The sequence below is a fragment of the Anolis carolinensis genome, chromosome 4 (assembly GCF_035594765.1).
Source record: "Anolis carolinensis isolate JA03-04 chromosome 4, rAnoCar3.1.pri, whole genome shotgun sequence".
Lineage (NCBI taxonomy): Eukaryota > Metazoa > Chordata > Lepidosauria > Squamata > Dactyloidae > Anolis > Anolis carolinensis.
The window spans coordinates 245,247,065-245,265,659 of record NC_085844.1 but is presented as its reverse complement, the minus strand read 5'-3'; the positions used below and the strand labels follow the sequence as shown (position 1 = coordinate 245,265,659).

Below are 18,595 nucleotides of genomic sequence, written 5' to 3'. Positions count from 1 at the left end.
GTTTTCATGGCCAAATGAGCATATGAATCCCCATTTCCTGAAATTCTCATCCAATACTGAAACCACACTGGCTTGTATCAGTTACATCTTAACATTTCATTAGTGGATTGTGATGTTGCTCATAGGAATGTGCAAGGAAATATGCATGCATGCACAACCGAATACCTGAGAAAGCATGCACAAGGCACAATGTGAATGGTACCACATGCCACTTGCACAACATTGAAATGGAAAGAGCCATTTTGTGTCCAATAAAAAGGTCAACCACTTTTGAGTAGCAAGGGTGAGCAAAATGTTGCTTAACGGGCCTTTGGCTTCTTCTGATGTACTTTAAAGCCTTGGTCTGTATTATTTTTTATATTTTGGGTTGGAATTTTCTTGCTCCAGAAACACCTAAAATATCTCGAAACCACTGCAAGATACAAAACCACTGCAAAATAAGTGGCTTTGACACCTACGCCTCATGTAAGAAAAATGTGTGAAAATCAAAATTGGAATCAACACATTCTTTTTGGTTACACTAGGCATGCCAGCATGAGAGGGGGATTAGAAATTGCCTCATCCAAAATTACTTTCTCTTGCCCAGGTCCTTATTATGCATGAGAAAGAAACAAAAATGCCTCTGCATTCATGTATGGCACGGAGAAGGTCAAAAGGGAGATGTTTATGTCTCCTCTTTCTTAATACTTGAATCCAGGACCAGCCAAAGATTCAGAAAGATGGGAGATTTAAGATATATACAGCCAGCCCTCCACATTCTCTGAGATTGGGGTACAGGATCTTCATGAAAATGAAAAAAAGCAAATAATAAAATTCCTGTTTTTTTCCCTGAGAGAACACCTTACTAGGAACTTCTAGATTTTCCAGCACGATTCTGTGGTGAACCCCTGCTGGAAGCTGACCAACAAATCACACTGGAGGATGCAGAGATTCCCAGGAAAAAATGTTTTAATCAAATCTGTGCATTATTAAATCCGGCAAACTCAAACCTGCATTTGGAGGCTGACTGTATGCAGCAAAGAGTTAAATTTTGAAATGCCACAAGATGTAGGGATGGCTGATGGATCCCAACTACTCCATGAAGCCTAAGTTAGGAAATGCTGCTATTTTAAGAAACAAATCACAGGGAAATTAGCCAAAACATAATGCTCTAAATCCAGCACACACAGAGAGGCTCCCAGATCTAAACAAAACTGGATGCATGGCATTTTCACAGGCCTCAGTATGGCGTGAAGCACAAATATGAGACCATCTGCTGAAGATGGTGTTTACACTTGCTTTGTCAAATACTCCCCCTGATTAGACTCCAGTGATAAACACGCTTAAGCATGTGGCCTATCCCAAAGAGAGCAGCTGAACATCAGCCAGCAAAGAAACAGGGAATTGCCTGGAAATGTCCCATAATGAACTGAATGACAGTCCATCTGGTCTAGCTGAGCTAGTTTTTACTTTGATGGTTACTTGTGAATAGCACTTGCCAAATGAGGACTCTCCAGATTATTTTGGATTTCCATGAGCAGTTGTAAACTAAGCTATTTAGAAAGCAATAGGCTGGGGAACACAGAGCAAAGATAGCTGGTGATTTTAATGTTACTGTGATGATACGGGCTTTAGTCCAAACTTTAAAGGAGCTATCCAAGGTGCCGATACTGCCTTCAGTGTCAGTACAGTGGTTAATCTACTCTGTGTTTTAACTTGAGTATTAAATAAATGATCCAAGGAACTGAATCCAACACCCCAACAGCTCCTTTAAAGGTCAGAGTAAAACCAAGAGAATTCACTACTGCTCTACTGAGGTACAAAGCAATAGTCATCTCTACCAAGCTCTTAGATCCAGGCGGATGAACTGAAATCTCATTATATGGAGGAAACTATAAATGTTTTAATGTAAATTAAATAACTACAGAAGGAATAGAGGGCATTTTAACTTCTGCATTGTGCCAATATGAATGGATCCTACACAACAAGAAAAGGCATCTTATCACTTACAGTACCATTTTTAGTTAACCAAGGCGAGCCCAACCCTGGCATGAACACAATGTCACATGGATATAGGTAACCTTTATTTTGACTCATGGTGACCCTTTTAATAAGAGATTTTCAAATGCCCTGATCTTTATCACCCTTACTCAGATCTTACAAACTAAGAGCTGTGGCTTTCTTGACTGAATCAACCCACCTATTACTTTCCACGCTGTGTTTACACATTCCTTCAAACATCCTATCAACTTATGATGACCCCATGAATTTCCTAGGATTTTCTTAGGTAAGGAAGACTCAGAGGTGGCTAAGGCACCTAGTATTCACTGGCAATCTCCCAACCAAGTACTCACCAGGCTAAGCAGGTTTAACTTAAAAGATCAGATAGGATCTAGTGCAGGCATGGGCAAACTTTGGCCCTCCCACAATTCCTAACAGCTGGTAAGCTAGCTGGGAAGTCCAAAACACCTGGAGGGCCAAGGTGTGCCCATACCTGATCTAGTTTTGGATATTAAAAGCAAACATTTTTGGTCTTATGATATGTTCTTATGATATGTCGCAAGTGTGACAGCTTCAGTCTTTGTCATCTTCCATTAACTATAGCTTAGGATGTACATTTTTAACTTTTAGAATGGGAGAAAAACACAAATTGGGAAAGAATTATAGAATCATCAGGAAAGCAATATGGCCACCTGGGGACTCGTGGAGAACTGGATTCAACTCCTCACCCCGGCGTAAAAACATACCACACACACTCTGTGTCTTTGCAAAAGATCTCGGTATTTCTGGCTTTGTCAGGTAATTGCATGCCCATGCACATTTATGTATATATGAGAACAAAGATATTCCATAATAGTGGAAGACCTCAACTGAGTCTAAACGAGACTTTTCCCCAACCATAGGCTGCCCACCGTGCTTACCATGAGCAACTGCAGCAGCAGCACCAGCAAAGGCAGCAGGGGTTGGCCCGTCGATGGTTGCTGGCTCGTCGCAGTGCTGTTGGAGAGGTCTCATGCTGGGACATTGGAAGGGGTCTCTCTGGATACTCTGGCTCTGGGTACTATAAAGAGAGGAAGCAGAATGGGGAAGGAAAGCAAAACATCTTTGGGGAACTGGCACGTTGGCTGAATAACTTCCCTGTAGATGATTTCATACACACTTCCAGCAACCTCGAAGGCATGGGGAGAGATGTCTAAAGCAAACTGGAATAGGGATAGCTTATCTTCTTTGTTAGCAAAATTATACTTTGAGTTAGATTTCTGGAGCATGCATCAGTTAGAGATACACCTTAAGCTGAAGTAACCTTACATTATTATTTTTGGGAGTCAAGTTGTTTCTGCATGATGGTGACCCTAAGGCGACCATACCACAAGGTTTCCTTGGCAAGGTTTGTAATTTGAGCATTGGACTGGGTTTGCCTTTGCCTTCCTCTGAGGTTGAGAGAATGTGACATGCCCATTATCACCCAGTGAGTTTCAATAGCTGAATAGGGATCTGGAGTCAGAGTCCAGTGTTCAAATTATTATACTGCACTGACTATCCCACCTTGCATACACAGAAGTAACAAATGATTGCAAAACCCAAGCTGAGAAATTAAAAGCTCCATAAATCTATTATTCATAAGCATAACTAGGATGCATTAATTCTTAAATCTTAAGTCCCCAGGAACTCAATTCAGTAGTGATGCTGCCTTTCCTGTTGTTAGTGAGGATCCACAGATCTATATGTTGACTTATAGGAGTGGTTGACATCTGGGAGACATCTACATGCACAGTCAAGAGAGGTGTCTGAAATTTCTGTGGTGGGTTGTCAACCAGTTCTAAATCCAAGCCTTTTCTCCACCATGGTGCTCTCCCTCCAGGCCCTTAGGAGGCCGTCTGCCAGCTCCACTCAAAGAATTTGGAGTTTTCTCTAGCCTTGAAATCTTCTGAGAAAACATTGCTACTGCTTTATGCCATCAAATTGGCTTCAATGTATGTTGACACTCTGGGTGAGAGACCTCTAGGTTGTTAACAGCGCAGTTCAGGTTTTGCAAACCATGTACATTTGGCCTTTCTCTGTTCATCCTTCCTTCAGCCTTAGCAAGCCCTATCATTTTCCCCCTATATACGTCTTCTTTTATGGCTGGGACCCTGTTGCTGCTATGCCCACGTGTAAGCCCCCTTACACTTTTCTGGCCAGTGGGCAAGGGATGTTCTGAGTCTCTTTTGCTCCTCAAAAGACAATCCTTTCTAATGTTCACCTTAATGTAAGCCAAGATCAGAAGTTCACCTGTTTCCCCACTTCATAAACAGTCGGCATGGACAGTTCTCTTCTGCTGTTGTGGCCCACTGTGGCTGTATGGTCTGGCCAAGGACTGGCCACGTGGTCCGTTGACACTGGCCCTTCCTAGGGCCACTGAGGCTTATGGGATGGCACCTGCGGAAAGAGGAAGACAAGCCTTGTTAGCATCATCCCAACCTTGGTCTTCTTCCATTGGATCTGAGTACCACAAACAAGCTAAGATGTCCCATTATTTTGGGGATAAAGCACAAGATGGCATCCAGTTGGTTAGTCCTGACTATAGGAGAGCTATGGAATCAATGGTTGCATGGTAAATTAACACTTAACAATTCTTACCTGCCTCTCAAGGTTTGAGGCATGGCGCAACATAGTTAAAATACATAGTTGAAAACATTAAACTGTTTAAAATACATAGAATAAAAGACAGAGAAAAAAATCAAATTAAAATCATTCGTATGAATAAAATGTCAATTTAAAATTCATAGATTCAGTAGAACTACTCAAGTTGCAACTAAGAACAGGATGTAAACTGTTATTATTTTTTTGAATGGTTGCTATTTAATTAATTCATATCTTGCCGTTCTCCCACCAAAGGACCCAAGATGGAGATTAAAGTCCAATTCAGATTAAAACAATAGTAATTTAAAAGAATTCAATCTTATTAGAATGTTAATCTTTTAAGAGTAAAAGAGCATTTTGGAAATGCTTTGGATTGTAAATTCCGCCTTTCCTCTATGAATCACAAAGTAAATGTTTTCCTTCAGGAAGAGAGGGCAGGTTATAAATAACATTTTATCACTATTATTTATTTACCACATTTGTACCCTGCCCTTCTCAGCCCAAAGGAGACTCAGGGCAGCCTTACAACAGGTAGCGATTGGATGCCATACACATATATGCCCATAAAATAAACAAATACAATTAAAATTCAAGCAGTTAAAACATCAATTATTAAAAACATCAATTAAAATCACGCAATCCAAATCATAATCCAGGGTCGTTCTATTTGTCAATCACATTAATTCATGGTTATTTATTGCACTGCTCCAATTACTGGTCAAAGGCTTGGTCTCAAAGCCACGTCCTAAGTTTTCCCCCCCCCTAGTTTACTTTCCCAGATACCGCACAAGGTAGGTAGTCCAAGCTTAGAGTGGTACAAAGTCTTGTGAGTTCCCATAAATCTCATGAATAGGTCCATTCTACATAATTATCTGGGACTCTTTCACAATAATCAGTTATAGCAATACAATTCTGCTTCAATTGCAATTGCAACTTTCTATGGAATTCTAGAATTTAGTTTTGGAGAATTTTACACAGGAGAAAATCTGCACAGTTCAGGACAGATTCTGCATACAAAAATTCACATAGATTTTTTAAAAATGCAGAAATGACTTTTTTGTGGAGAAAACAAAGCTGGATTTCTTGCAATGAAAATACTGTTTTCAGGACAAAAAAAAGTTCTCAGCAAAAAACAAAAACAAAAAAAACTATTTTCTGTAAGCAAAATAATGTTCTTGTGCAGGAAACAAAATTATGTCTTCTGTGCAAAAGACCATCATGCACCTTTTTGGCATGGAAGAAGTCCTGAATTATTGACAGACTTCAAAAGCTTCATTTTTGATAACATCAGAGCAATCTCTCTTGATCTCTCTCTCTCTGCATCTGCATTACAGCAGTTCTAAACCAGTTGAACTGTCACGGCTATTTTCAAAACAGAGTTTAAGATATTTTTTTCAGTGATATTAAAACAATCTAACTGACCAACTGGATCTAAACACAAAGACCATGTGAAAAAGAACCATTGCCTGGAAGCTCAAAAAAGATGGATCCAGCTAAACATCCATTGGCAGGAGATTTCACAGTTGTGGGGTTGCTACTGAAAGAGCCCTGGACACCTCAACACAGACTATTTATGCTGGGGTCAATCTGGAGCAGCAAAAGCCAGATCACCCCTGAGATGGTTTTGACCAGAAATTCCACAACTGTCCAGCAGCATGGAATTTGGTTTGGCATTGCAGGACAGCACACTTACTATCATCACCTGTTTTCATTGTTGAGTACAACATTGCTAGTGTAAGCCTGGAGTGATGTTGGCCAGGATGCTACCCTGTTTCCCCGAAAATAAGACAGGGTCTTATATTAATTTTTGCTCCCAAAGATGCACTAGGTCTTATTTTCAGGGATTGTCTTATTTTTCCATGAAGAAGAGCTCACATTTATTGTTGAACAACAAAATGAACATTTATTATATACTGTAAAGTAGTTGTCATCACAAACCAGCATAACCAGACAAACTATGAATCCTATCAAGAATTTCTTGTTACTACCATTATTTAAATGTACAACAATCTATGGTACCTCTTGCAATTTAGGTTTCACAAGGTTTCCACGCTGATTTCTCTCTATTCTAGTTTTAATGTAGTCATGAATGATGAATAATATAATATACTATAATAATAATATGATAATATAATAATAATAATATAATTATATACAATATATTAATGAGATAATATAATATAGGATATAATAATAACAGAAAATGATAATATGGTATTAATAGGATAATATAATAATGGGATATAATAACAGAATAGCATAATAATATAATAATAATAGGATAATATAATAGAATAATAGAATGGAATAGAATGATATAAAATATATTAATAGGATAATATAAAATGAAATATAATAATAATAACAGAATATGCTAATAATAATAAAATAATAATATAATATAATAGAATAATAGTATAGAATATAATGATATAAAATATATTAATAGGGTAATATAAAATGGAATTTAATAATAACAGAATAATAATATAATAATATGAAAATATAATAGAATAATAATAGAATAATAATATAATGATATAATAATAATAGAAAAATATAATATAATGATTTAAAATATATTAATAGGATAATATAATAATGGGATATAATAATAGTAACAGAATATGATGATAATAATATGGCAATAGAATAATAGTATTAAATAATCAGTTTCATGGCATAGGATAGGAAGATGAGAGGAGAATCCCAATGCGTCCTGTACCTTTAAGGAGCGAAAGCAGCAGGACGAAAGCCCTCTTCCTTCCCTCCCTCCCACCCTCCCTTGCCCTGGCTCCAGGAGCCAATCAGAAGCCTCTGGGAAGCAAGGCAGCATGGCCAGGAGGGAGACGGAAGGAAGGAAGAAACGGCAGCGCAGTAGCAGCCACGGAAGGTTTTTCAAGCCTCGGCTGGGGGACAGGCAAGGCAAGGCAGGGAGGGAGGGAGGCACAGAAAGCAAGCACTTTCCCTCCCTCCCTCCCTCCCTCCCTCCCTCCCTCCCTCCGGTGTGTGTATGAGTGCTGGTTCTGCCCGGCAGCCATGCTTCCCAATGGAACTCTGCTGCAGCCTTAGTTGCTAGGTCTTACTTTCAGGGGAGGCCTTATATTTGGCAATCCTCCCAAACCCCTGCTAGGTCTTATTCTTTGGGGAGGTCTTATTTTCGGGGAAACACGGTAGAGCAATGTGGAGGGGGAAAGGAAACTACGTATCATATGGCGCCAGGAACTGCTGTGGCACTTTGTGGTGCACGACAGAGAGAAAATGAGCACAGAGGGAGACAACTACGCTTGCCTTGGAAGGGAGTTCCACATCTTGGGAGCTGCTCCTGAAAGGCTCTGTCCAGGTCCTCACTGAAGGCATCTGGGGGAGTATGAGATGGAGAGAACGTTCTCTCCCAAAGACTGTAAAACTTCAGCAGTGTCATATGGGGAAATCTCCGCTTTCAGATAAGCCCAGACCAAAGAAATTGTTGTGTGCCTTCAAGTTGTTTCCAACCTATGAAAACCCTAAGATGAACTTATCATAGGATTTTCTTAGCAAGGTTTGTTCATAGAGCATTTGTCACTGCCCTCCTCTGAGGCTGAAAGGGTGTGGGTTCACATAGCTACCCAGTGCATTTTTGTGGTAAAGCAGATATTCAGACCCGAATTTCCAGAGTTATCGTCCATCATTCAAACCATGCTGGATTGAAGAAACATAGGGCTTTAAAGGCCACAACCAACATTTTGAATTGTCCCGTGGCATTTAAAGTGGTGTCAAACTGCATTAACTTTGCAGTGTAGATGCACATTCCTAACCTTCAATGGGAAGAAATAGAGTAATAGCCAGGGAAATATTTTCAGCAAGGGAGTCACATCATCAGCCCTGGTCACTGCCTTTTGTCCCTATAGCCTGAATGAATGACTGAATGAATATAACCCCATACAATGGCAGCTGAAGTCAGTAAGGTGGCAAATCTGTTCTTGGTTTAGTTTGAGCTTTAAAGGAGTTAAATCCCAGAGCAGGACTCAACTACTCAACTACTATATATCGCCTTCCAAATCACTGTCATGTGCCCTTCTCCCAGGCAAAGAAGGGAGTCAAGGGAAGTCCACCCAAGGGAAGTGTATTGTTTTGACCAAGGAGATCATGGGCGCCCACAACTAAGTCAAACCAATGAAGAAGCGAGTAAAGGAAATGAAACATCTGAGGGAGAGGAATAACACCAAGGGGCAAACCTAGGTCTGCTGACTGAGGCTGGTTATGGGGAACATATAGCGCCCTTGTTGAAACAGCTTCATTGGCTACCAGCTTGTTTCCGGGTACAAATCAAAGTTCTGCTTATGACCTACAAAAACCTATTTGACTTAAGTCAAAATTATCTGAAAACTTTAGCTGAGATGCTATATCACAGCCTCTGTATTGTGACTTTATCAGGCTATTTTGGGGTTTTTTTTCGTGTCAGGAGCAGCTTGAGTTGCTTCAGGCTGTAACCACACAGAATAAAATAATCCATCATAGAAAATTGCGAAGATGAATATAATGGCATTGGTAAGAACATATCAATGGGCATTTCTGATACAGTAGAGTCTCACTTATCCAACCTCTGCTTATCCAACATTCTGTATTATCCAACGCAGTCAGTCTTTTAGTAGTCAATGTTTTGCAGTCAATTTTTTCAATACATTGCAATGTTTGAGTGCTAAATTTGTAAATAGAGTAATCACTACATAACGTTACCGTGTACTGAACTGCTTTTTCTGTCAGTTTATTGTAAAACATGACATTTTGGTGCTTAATTTGTAAAATCATAACGTAATTTGATGTTTAATAGGCTTTTCCTTAATCCCTCCTTATTATCCAACATTTTTACTTATCCAACGTTCTTCTGGCCCATTTATGTTGGATAAGTGAGACTCTACTGTATGTACCAGGCACATCTACTATTCTTGTAGAGGCACATCCTAGCTGGCGTCCAGATGTGTATGGAGGAACATCCCAATTCATAACAGTATCTATTCTGCACCCAGGCCATAGTGCATCAGTCACTCCACCATTGCACAGTGCATACCCCTACCTTGTAACATCACAGCAGCTCCTAGGTACAACTACTCAATTCAATTTTGCACACACATGACTGTTTATGGAGATATAAACACACTTCAAATATGTCAATATGCGCTAGCTTGAGTGTTAAGATCCCTGGAGAGGGCTTTCTCTTGGTCCCACCATCATCACAGGCACATTTGGTGAATGCATTTTATTACTATGGTCACAGATCAGGAGTGTAAAACATTAAACCATTACAATGAGAGTTAAAAAAAAAACATTTGGTGAGGCCATGGAAGAAAGTTTTCTTTGTGGCTGTCCCGGGCTACGGAATTTCTTCCCATTGGAGTTTAGGAGTGTGCAGAATGCACTGCACACGGTAGAATTAATGCAGTTGGACACCACTTTAAATGCCATGGCTGAATGCTACAGAATCATAGCTATTTGCAAAAAAAGAGAGAATCTTATATTTTCCCCATATATTTGTCTGTCAAGTTTCCTATCCATGGATCTCTTAAGGCAGTGGTTCTCAACCTGTGGGTCCCCAGGTGTTTTGGCTACAATGCCCAGAAATCCCAGCTAGTTTACCAGTTGTTAGGATTTCTGAGAGTTTAAGGCCAAAACATCTGGGGACCCACAGGTTGAGAACCACTGTCTTAGGGTTTTCTTAGTCACAAAATATAATGGAGTTTGCCTTCCATATTTTCTGGCATAAAGGGACACAAGACCCCATGAAAGTGGAAAAAACACATTTTTGTATCTCTATGTTCAACCTCTGCTAGAAAGTGTCCATAGAGTCATATTGGAAGACCTAGAAATCCCTAGAAATACCATATTAATAAAATCTGCAAATAATAATATCTGCAAAAGCCAAACCTGTAAATGGGGAAGATGGAGTATGTACTTTATAAATTAAGCTGTTGTTCTTGCTTTTCAAAAATCATTTGTGTGTACTTTCTAAATGTTGAGAGGATGTCAAAACATTAAGAAGGCTGAAGTCCTCTCCCACCCTACACTTTGACTAACAGTTGTTCAACATAGCCTTGTCTTCTGAGATTCCAATGTGAATTGTGTTCACTCACACATTAGTATTCGTCTCTTTAGCCATAAGGACTAACAACTCGATTCAGTTCTCTTACTTAACTGAGAACATACAGAATACATGGGAGCTTTGGCTAAGCACAAAGGGGGCCACAGTCCTCTGCCAGAATGTATATTTTGCACATAAAAGATCCTGAATTCAGTCCTTGAAAATACCAGTTAACAGATTGGGGATGGAGCCGTTTTGCTTGCATCCTTGGAAGCTGGGTGTCAGTTGAAGGAGGCAAAACTAATATAACTTCATATTCTCCTTATATACATTTAAAACAGTATTTTCTCACCACTGACACAGGTAAGTCAATTAAGGGAAGAGAGAGGAAGATTGCCAGAAAGATGTAATGGGCAACATCGAAAATACCTCTTCATCACAGGAAAGTTTTAAAAGTCCCAGAGCAGATGCCCTCATCTACACCCATTTTAAGGGAGATCTGTGTTATCAGAGTCTGTCCTATTTTTGTAGCCAATTCCTTGCTCACACAAGCACCTTCCTTGACCTCTCTTGTGCAACAACATCTGGAACCCATCACCAGTCGAAGATATCTTTAACTGTTTCCCCAGTTAGCAGAGCAGAGTTGGTAAATCCCCCTCGCCGAGCCAGGGACAGGGAAACTGCAGCCCCCAAATGCAGGCTCCCTCAAGACAAAGAAGGGACTTGATAACCATGTTTAAATATTTTGAAAGGAGGTCATATCGAGGAGGGGCCAAGCTTGTTTTCTACTAGTCTAGAGACTAGGATATGGAACAATGGATTTAAACTACAGGAAAACAAATTAAACCTAAATATTAGAAAGAACTTGTGACAGCAAGAATATTTTGGCAATGGAGTACAATGCTATCTCTGAATGTGAAGAAGTCTCCTTCTCTGGAGGTGCTGAAACAGAGGCCGGATGGCCATCCGTTAGAGGTGCTTCAATTGTGTGTTCCTCCATGGCAGGACATTGAACTGGATGGTGCTTGTTGTCTCTTCCAACTCCACGAGTTGCTTTGAATACGATTCTCCTGCTTCTTGGCAGGGGGTCGGACTGGATGGCCCATCAGGTATCCCCTGACTCTATGATTATATGTCTGTTTCTGCATTCACTAACTGCTGTAGACTTTTTAGAGGAATCCCAAACCCCCAAAGCCCCCAAAATGTTCTTTAAAAATCTAGTCTTTTCATACATTTTTGTTTTGCATTTTCAGCTCTAAGGTGGCCCAGAATGATCTTATCAACCATTCAGTGAACACCACAAAATTCCTTGGCCTTCATTCATATGGGGACCATCAACCAGTGGAGATTTTGAGGGAGGCATGCATAATTTGAAAAAAAGAGTCCAGTATTACATTCTTCAAAAAATAGGAAAAAAGGGAAAACAATTATACCTATTGGTTTCTCGATATTTAGATAATTAATAGAACACAGTTAGAGCCTCCCATATCCACAGGGGATATGTTCCCAATTGGACTGTGGTTACATGAAACCATGGATATCACAGAATGTCATTAAATTACATGAATTCTATAAGGACCTAACAAATAGAAGGACCCCTGTGGCTTCTTCCAACTCTTTGATTCTATGATTGTTTATCTCTGACTGACTCTAGTATATTGCAATGGTTCCTAACCTTTTTTGGACCAGGACCCACTTGACCAGGACCCATTTTGATCAGGGCTCACTCTTCAACATTAGTATTAAAAGGGTTACAAATCAATTTTTGGTCAACTTTAGATTTGGATGGTTATTTGGGTTGCTGATTCAGAAAACTGCACTGGATAGACCACATCAGCTCTAGTTTCTGATACAGAACATATGCCATCCAGTGGTCGCCACCTGCTCAGAAAACCATATTTAGTAACCTGGAGCTAATGTGGTCTATCCAAGGCAATTTTCTGAATCAACACAACAAATAACCCCAGCAAAAGGACTAAAAACGAAGCTCTGCAGAAAGGAGAAGAAATAAAATAAATAAAGAGGAAAGGGGTCTGTGGACCGAATTTTGGTTCTCCATGGCCCATGGGTTGGGAACCACTGGTCTATTGGGTGTGTAGGAAGTCTACTACTACCACATTTTGGAGGACTGTCAGGGGCCACTCCATTCACTGAGTCTTCCAAGGTCACCTGCCCATTCTCTGAGGACAGACATGTTGTTCTTGTTCTTATCCTGCCTCCCATAGTCACAGATAAGGGACAGAGCTCTGAAATGATTCTGTAGCTCCAAATTCACAGATTCCTGCATCTTCTACTTTTATGTCCCACATTCCTCTGAATGTCTTCTTCCTGTGTTTGGGAAGAGATGTCCCCTGTGTGTTCCTCTTCCAGCTGAATTTGCTCTGCTCTTGCCAAGAAAACCTCTGAAGAGAAGACACATGAAGTTGCTGAACCTTCTCTTCCGACAGGACCACCAATATGCTCTTGCTGCAGGAAATACCTGCCCATATAATCTTGCAAGAACACAAACATACCGTAGCTGTTGCAAGTGACTGCAGCAACACCCTCACCATCCATATGTAGAAGCCTTAAGCAGGCAGAGAAACAGAGCTCCTTGTCAAAACCTGTCAGAACGACCCCATTAAACACCCCCACAAAGCACTCCTGTTGGCCTTCCCTGTCTGCTGAGCTCCAGGGACTGGGCCTGCAGCTATATAGATTGCTTCTGACTGCTAGCTCTGCCCACAAACAAGTCTGACTCATTTCCTCCCAATAGATGCCCCAGACTTACATTCAGCTCACACAAACTATCAGCCTTAACCCAACAAATTCTCCCAAAAATCACCCAAGACTGAGGATAATTAACCTAACAGAGAAGAGCTGACCTTGTGCTGTTGCTTCCACCATCCCCATGCAACACACTCCTGTTGTTCTCCTCTGTTAGCTCACCTCTTGTATGTTTTTATCTGTATTACTCTATTGAACTGTTAGCTGCCTTGAGTCCCAATTTTGAGAGGAAGACAGGATACAAATAACTTAGCAGTAATGATCAAGAATGGACTGCCTTTTGCCCATTCCTGCTTTGGGGTTAGCTCTCCTCACCCAGGGACAATCAATTCTCGGCTCACTGCATACAACCTGCTAATAATATAATACTATATATGGACAGGTTGCTTACCTGTAACCATGTTTCTTCGAGTGTACTCTGTGAATTCACACTAATGGAGAGGCTGCGCCTGCGCAGGTCCCAACGGAAACTCTTCCCAAGCTGAAGTTTAAATTTTGGCGGTAGCCACGCCCCTCCGTCCCCGGAGGGCATATAAGGCAGCCCTCGGCGTCTCCTCTCCAGTTCCTACGCCGCAAAGGCAACGAGAAAGGAAGAGGGTTTGCCAGAGGGGAAGGAAGGGCGGGCTTGTGTGAATTCACAGAGTACACTCGAAGAAACATGGTTACAGGTAAGCAACCTGTCCTTTTTCTTCGTGTACTCTGTGAATGCACACTAATGGAGACTAGCAAGCTTAGGTCTCGGAGGCGGGCTAAGCAAACCCTGACAACGAGAAAACTGTCCAAACATATGTTTATTAAGCATGAAAACATCAAAGAAAACCCTGGTCCAAGGACCCATTAAGGTATTGCATCAAACACACGCCAAACACCGAAAGCAGTTCGGTCAGGCATGGTATAACCCTTTAAGAGCACATGTGAAAAAAGCAGGAAACATCATTCCCCTAAGGGGGAAGGCAGTAGCAATAAGGCACGGATCATTAGGAGAGTAGTGCAAACATGTACCAAACAGGAAAAAACAACAAGAGGGTCGCATGAGAAAAAAGCACCCACATAGAAGTCATAAATGCAGAAAAGTTAGGACACGCATGAGGATAAAACCGCCCTAGCAAAGGCGGTATCCTTCAAAGTTTTTTGGTCTAACCTGTAGTGAGACACAAATGTAAGGGGGTTAGACCAGATCGCTGCCTTGCAGATGGAGTCCAGGGAAATGCCCCTTAGGAAGGCAGTCGACGTGGAGAGACCTCTCGTCGAACGCGGGCGAACCGACGGGGGAGGAGGTCTTTTGGCTAGTTCATAGGCCAGTTCAATGGCCTGAGCAATCCAGTGTGAGAGTCTTTGAGAAGAAATAGGCTTGCCCAGTTTATCTGGGGCATGGGCCACAAAAAGTTTTGGGGTCTTTCGAATGTCCTTAGTACGGTCCCGGTAGAACAGAAGTGCTCTACGCACATCAAGGAGGTGCAGTCTCCGCTCAAGGGGAGACGAGGGGTCTGGGAAGAAAGCGGGAAGGACAATGTCCTGGTTAAGGTGAAAAGCAGAGACCACCTTGGGAAGGAAGGTGATGTCCGGACGGAGAACGGCGCGGTCGTGATGAAAGCGGAGGTAGGGTTCATCGACCCGAAGGGCCGCCAGCTCCGAGGGTCTGCGCGCTGAGGTTATGGCCACCAAGAAGGCAACTTTCCAAGAAAGGAGACGTAGGTCGGTCGAAGCCAGCGGTTCAAAGGGAGAGGCAGTAAGCTGGGAAAGTACAAGCTCGAGGTTCCACCCTGGAGTAGGAGGTTGAGTCGGTGGGCAGATGTTGTTGTATCCTTTCAAGAAGGTCTTGACAAGGTGGTCGGAGAATAGAGATGGTCTACCATGTTGTTGAAAACACCAGGATAGAGCGGCCAGGTAAGATTTCATAGAAGCAAGAGAAAGTTTTTGGTCTGCCAGAGACATAAGGAAGTTCAGCACAATCGGTACCGAGGTTGGGAAAACAGTAATTCCTCGGGAGCGAAGAAAGGAGCGAAAGCGAGAGACTTTATAAGTGTAGGCCCTGATTGTAGCCGGTTTGTGAGCTGCGCGGAGGACCTCCTGTAGGTTTTGCGGGAGGGAGGTCAGGGGAGAATCCTCCAAGCAGTGAGATGTAGAGAGGGGAGATCCGGGTGGAGGATCTGGCCGTTCTCCCTGGATAAGAGGTGTGGCAGAAGAGGTAGAGTGAAGAAGGTCGCCTTGGAGAGATGAAGAAGAGCCGGGAACCAAGATTGACGAGGCCAGGCTGGAGCTATCAGGATCGCCGACGTAGGTACCGACCGGAGTTTCTGCAGGACCTTCGGTATCAGAGGAAAGGGCGGAAAGAGATAGATCGGTTCCGCCGACCAGTCCAGAAGAAAGGCGTCTCCCAGGCAGCCTGGAGAGGAGGACGGGGGGAGTCTTGCCCCGTATCGGGGCAGCTGAGCGTTCTCGGGAGAAGCGAAAAGGTCTAGAGTGGGGAAGCCCCATTTGAGAAAAAGAGAAAGAAGAGTCTCGGGGTCGAGCATCCACTCGTGGGAGGAAGTCGTCATCCTGCTGAGGGCGTCCGCCAAGTTGTTCTGGATCCCGGGAAGGTGAATCGCCGAGATTTGGATGTTGCGGGCTATGCACCAATGCCACAGTTGGGAGGAGAGGAGCATCAGCTTCCTTGAACCCGTGCCACCCTGTTTGTTGATGTAAAAGACTGCTACCGTGTTGTCTGACTGAATGAGTACAGATGTCTGGGAGATCAGGCGTGAGAAGGCTCTCAGAGCCTTGAAGATAGCAAGGAGTTCGAGAAAATTTATGTGATTTGCCTTCTCGGAGGGAGACCAAAGGCCCCGAACAGTGAGACCCTTCATGTGGGCTCCCCAGCCGAAGTTGGATGAGTCCGTGGTTATGGTAGTGGAGGGAGGGATCGGGTGGAACGGAAGGCCCCTGCAAACATTGGAGAGGGACTTCCACCAGAGAAGCGACCGACGAGCGTGAGGCGGGACCGAGAGAAACCTCGAGTTGGGGTGGCGGAATGGCTTGAAAGCGTCTATGAACCACCTTTGAAGAGGCCGGAGATGAAGCCTGGCGAACGGGGTCGTGAAGACTGTGGAGGCCATGTGGCCGAGCAGTACCTGGATGGATCGAGCCCGAACCCTCCGGTGGGTCTCGCAGAAAATGATTTGTTGGCGAAGAGCTAGAAACCTGTCGAATGGAAGGGAGACAGTTTGAGCAATTGAGTCGAACAGGGCACCGATGAAGCAGATCTTGTTCGACGGGGTGAGGTGAGATTTGTCGTGGTTTAATTGAAGACCGAGAGATTCTAGAAGACAGAGGGTGTAGTCGACGTGACGTCGGAGAAGGGCAGGGTCGGATTCGACCAGAAGCCAGTCGTCTAGATATGGAAAGACTGTGATCCCTTGGAGCCGGAGGTGGGCAGCCACGACAGCGACGACTTTGGTAAAGACCCTTGGGGCCGTAGCGAGGCCAAAGGGTAAAACGGTGAACTGGTAGGTCTGGTCGAGAACTTTGAAAGAAAGGAAGCGTCTGTGGTTTTCTCGAATCGCCACGTGGAAATAGGCGTCTCGAAGGTCTATAGACACGAAGTAGTCTCCGCGTTGAAGCATCGGGAGGATGGAGGCGATGGAGACCATCCTGAACTTGGTTGGACGTATGAAGACATTGAGCATGCGTAAGTCCAGAATTGGGCGGAGGCCCCCACCCCTCTTCGGGACCGTAAAGTATCTGGAGAAGAAGCCTTGAGGGTCCTGTACCGATGGAGAAGGCCGAATAGCCCCCTTGGCGAGAAGGGCGTCGACCTCTGCGAGAATTTCTTGAGAGGGGTTGGAGAGAAGGACTTGACCCGTGGGCGGGAGTTCTTCGAATTCCAAGGCATAGCCTTCTTGGACAATTTTGAGAACCCAGGCATCTGAAGTAATAGATTTCCACCGGTGAAAGAAGGGAGCCAGGCGGTCTAGAAAGAGACCATGAGGCTGATTTGGTGAAGGGGAGGGGTGTGGAGGCATGAGAGCTGCATCGGTACCGAAGAAAGAGTCTTTGGAAAGAGAGATGGCGTCAGGAACGCCGGAGAGGTTGAGCAGCAGTGGGGGTGGCTCGGCCGCGTTGTCTTTGTGGCTGAGCGGCCCGACGGGGTTGCTGGCGATTTTGGTTGTTTGATACCGAGGGACGCCGGAAGGATTGATGGCGGTAAGAAGGAGGCGGGAAGCGTCGAAAGCGTTGAGGAAACCACTTGGTGCGGTGAACCTGGGGTTGATCGCCGCATTTAGTGGCCAGAACTTTAAAGTCGTGGTTGGTTTTAAGTTTGTCGTCGGTGCCAGAGTTAAAGAGGCCCATGGCGTCGAAGGGGAGGTCTTCGATGACCTGCCTCGAGGAGGAAGACAGACCGGAAGATCTCAGCCAGGCGTGGCGACGAATAGCAATGGCGTGGGCAATCATCTTGCCGGCCGTGTCGCCCGTATGCTTAGCCATCTGGATTTGATGATGCGCTAACGAATCGGCCTCTTGTTGGAGGGTGGACATGACGGACCGGTCTTCATCCGACAATTTAGAGAAGAAGGGCTGAGCTTTCTCCCAAAGGATCTGCTGGTATGCCCCCATACAGGCCCCATAGTTCGCCATTCTACAGAGTAGGAGAGCTCCGGAATAGAGCTTTCGACCGACCGCATCGAACCTCTTGCCCTCTCTGTCTGCAGGGGTAGTGGATTCACGGCCGGAAGACTGAGAAGCTTTAACGACCATGGAGTTCGGGTCGGGATGGTGTTTAAGCCATTCCAAAGTGTCGTCATCTGTACGATACCAAGACTCGATTCTCTTCGAGGTAGGAGGGATCGAGGAAGGAGTCTTCCACGAAGATTGGATGACATCTAGGAGATAAGGCAAAAATGGCAACAGGGTGGCTGGAGGGGCCTGGGCTTGGACCCGTTTGAAGACTGGGTCAGTAACTGCCTTGGAAGTCTGTTTGATTTCTAGACCCAGGGCGTCGGCCATTCTAATCATTTGTTCGGAGAAAGCCCGAATGTTGTCGGTAGGCGAAGGAGGGTCCACCTCATAGGCGTCATGAGGAGGAGAGAGATCAAGGCCTAAGGATACCACCGAGGCCGAGAGGGCGGAATCAGGGCGATCTATATCGATCTCATCGTCCCCAGCCCCTTGAGGGGACTGGGGGGGAGA

The 18,595-nt window shown here is 43.7% G+C and overlaps 1 protein-coding gene and 1 long non-coding RNA gene across 5 annotated transcripts in view; both read right to left on the bottom strand.

Moving 5' to 3' along the window:
• The window catches only part of LOC134298543 (uncharacterized), a 243,715-nt gene that overhangs the window by 111,684 nt on the left and 113,436 nt on the right, over nucleotides 1-18,595 (bottom strand). The window lies entirely within an intron of this gene.
• Nucleotides 1-18,595, bottom strand: part of rgs19 (regulator of G protein signaling 19) — an 84,543-nt gene that overhangs the window by 6,070 nt on the left and 59,878 nt on the right. For 3 of the 4 annotated variants that reach the window (XM_008110212.3, XM_003220718.4, XM_062979067.1), the window contains exons 2-3: nucleotides 4,252-4,398; nucleotides 2,901-3,040 (exon numbers count right to left, since the gene is read on the bottom strand). In XM_008110212.3, coding sequence (XP_008108419.1) covers nucleotides 2,901-3,040; nucleotides 4,252-4,281 — 170 coding nt within the window. In that variant the 5' untranslated portion in view covers nucleotides 4,282-4,398. Of the gene's footprint in view, nucleotides 1-2,900; nucleotides 3,041-4,222; nucleotides 4,399-18,595 lie in introns of those variants that run through there. The other variant, XM_008110213.3, reaches the window with a different exon arrangement.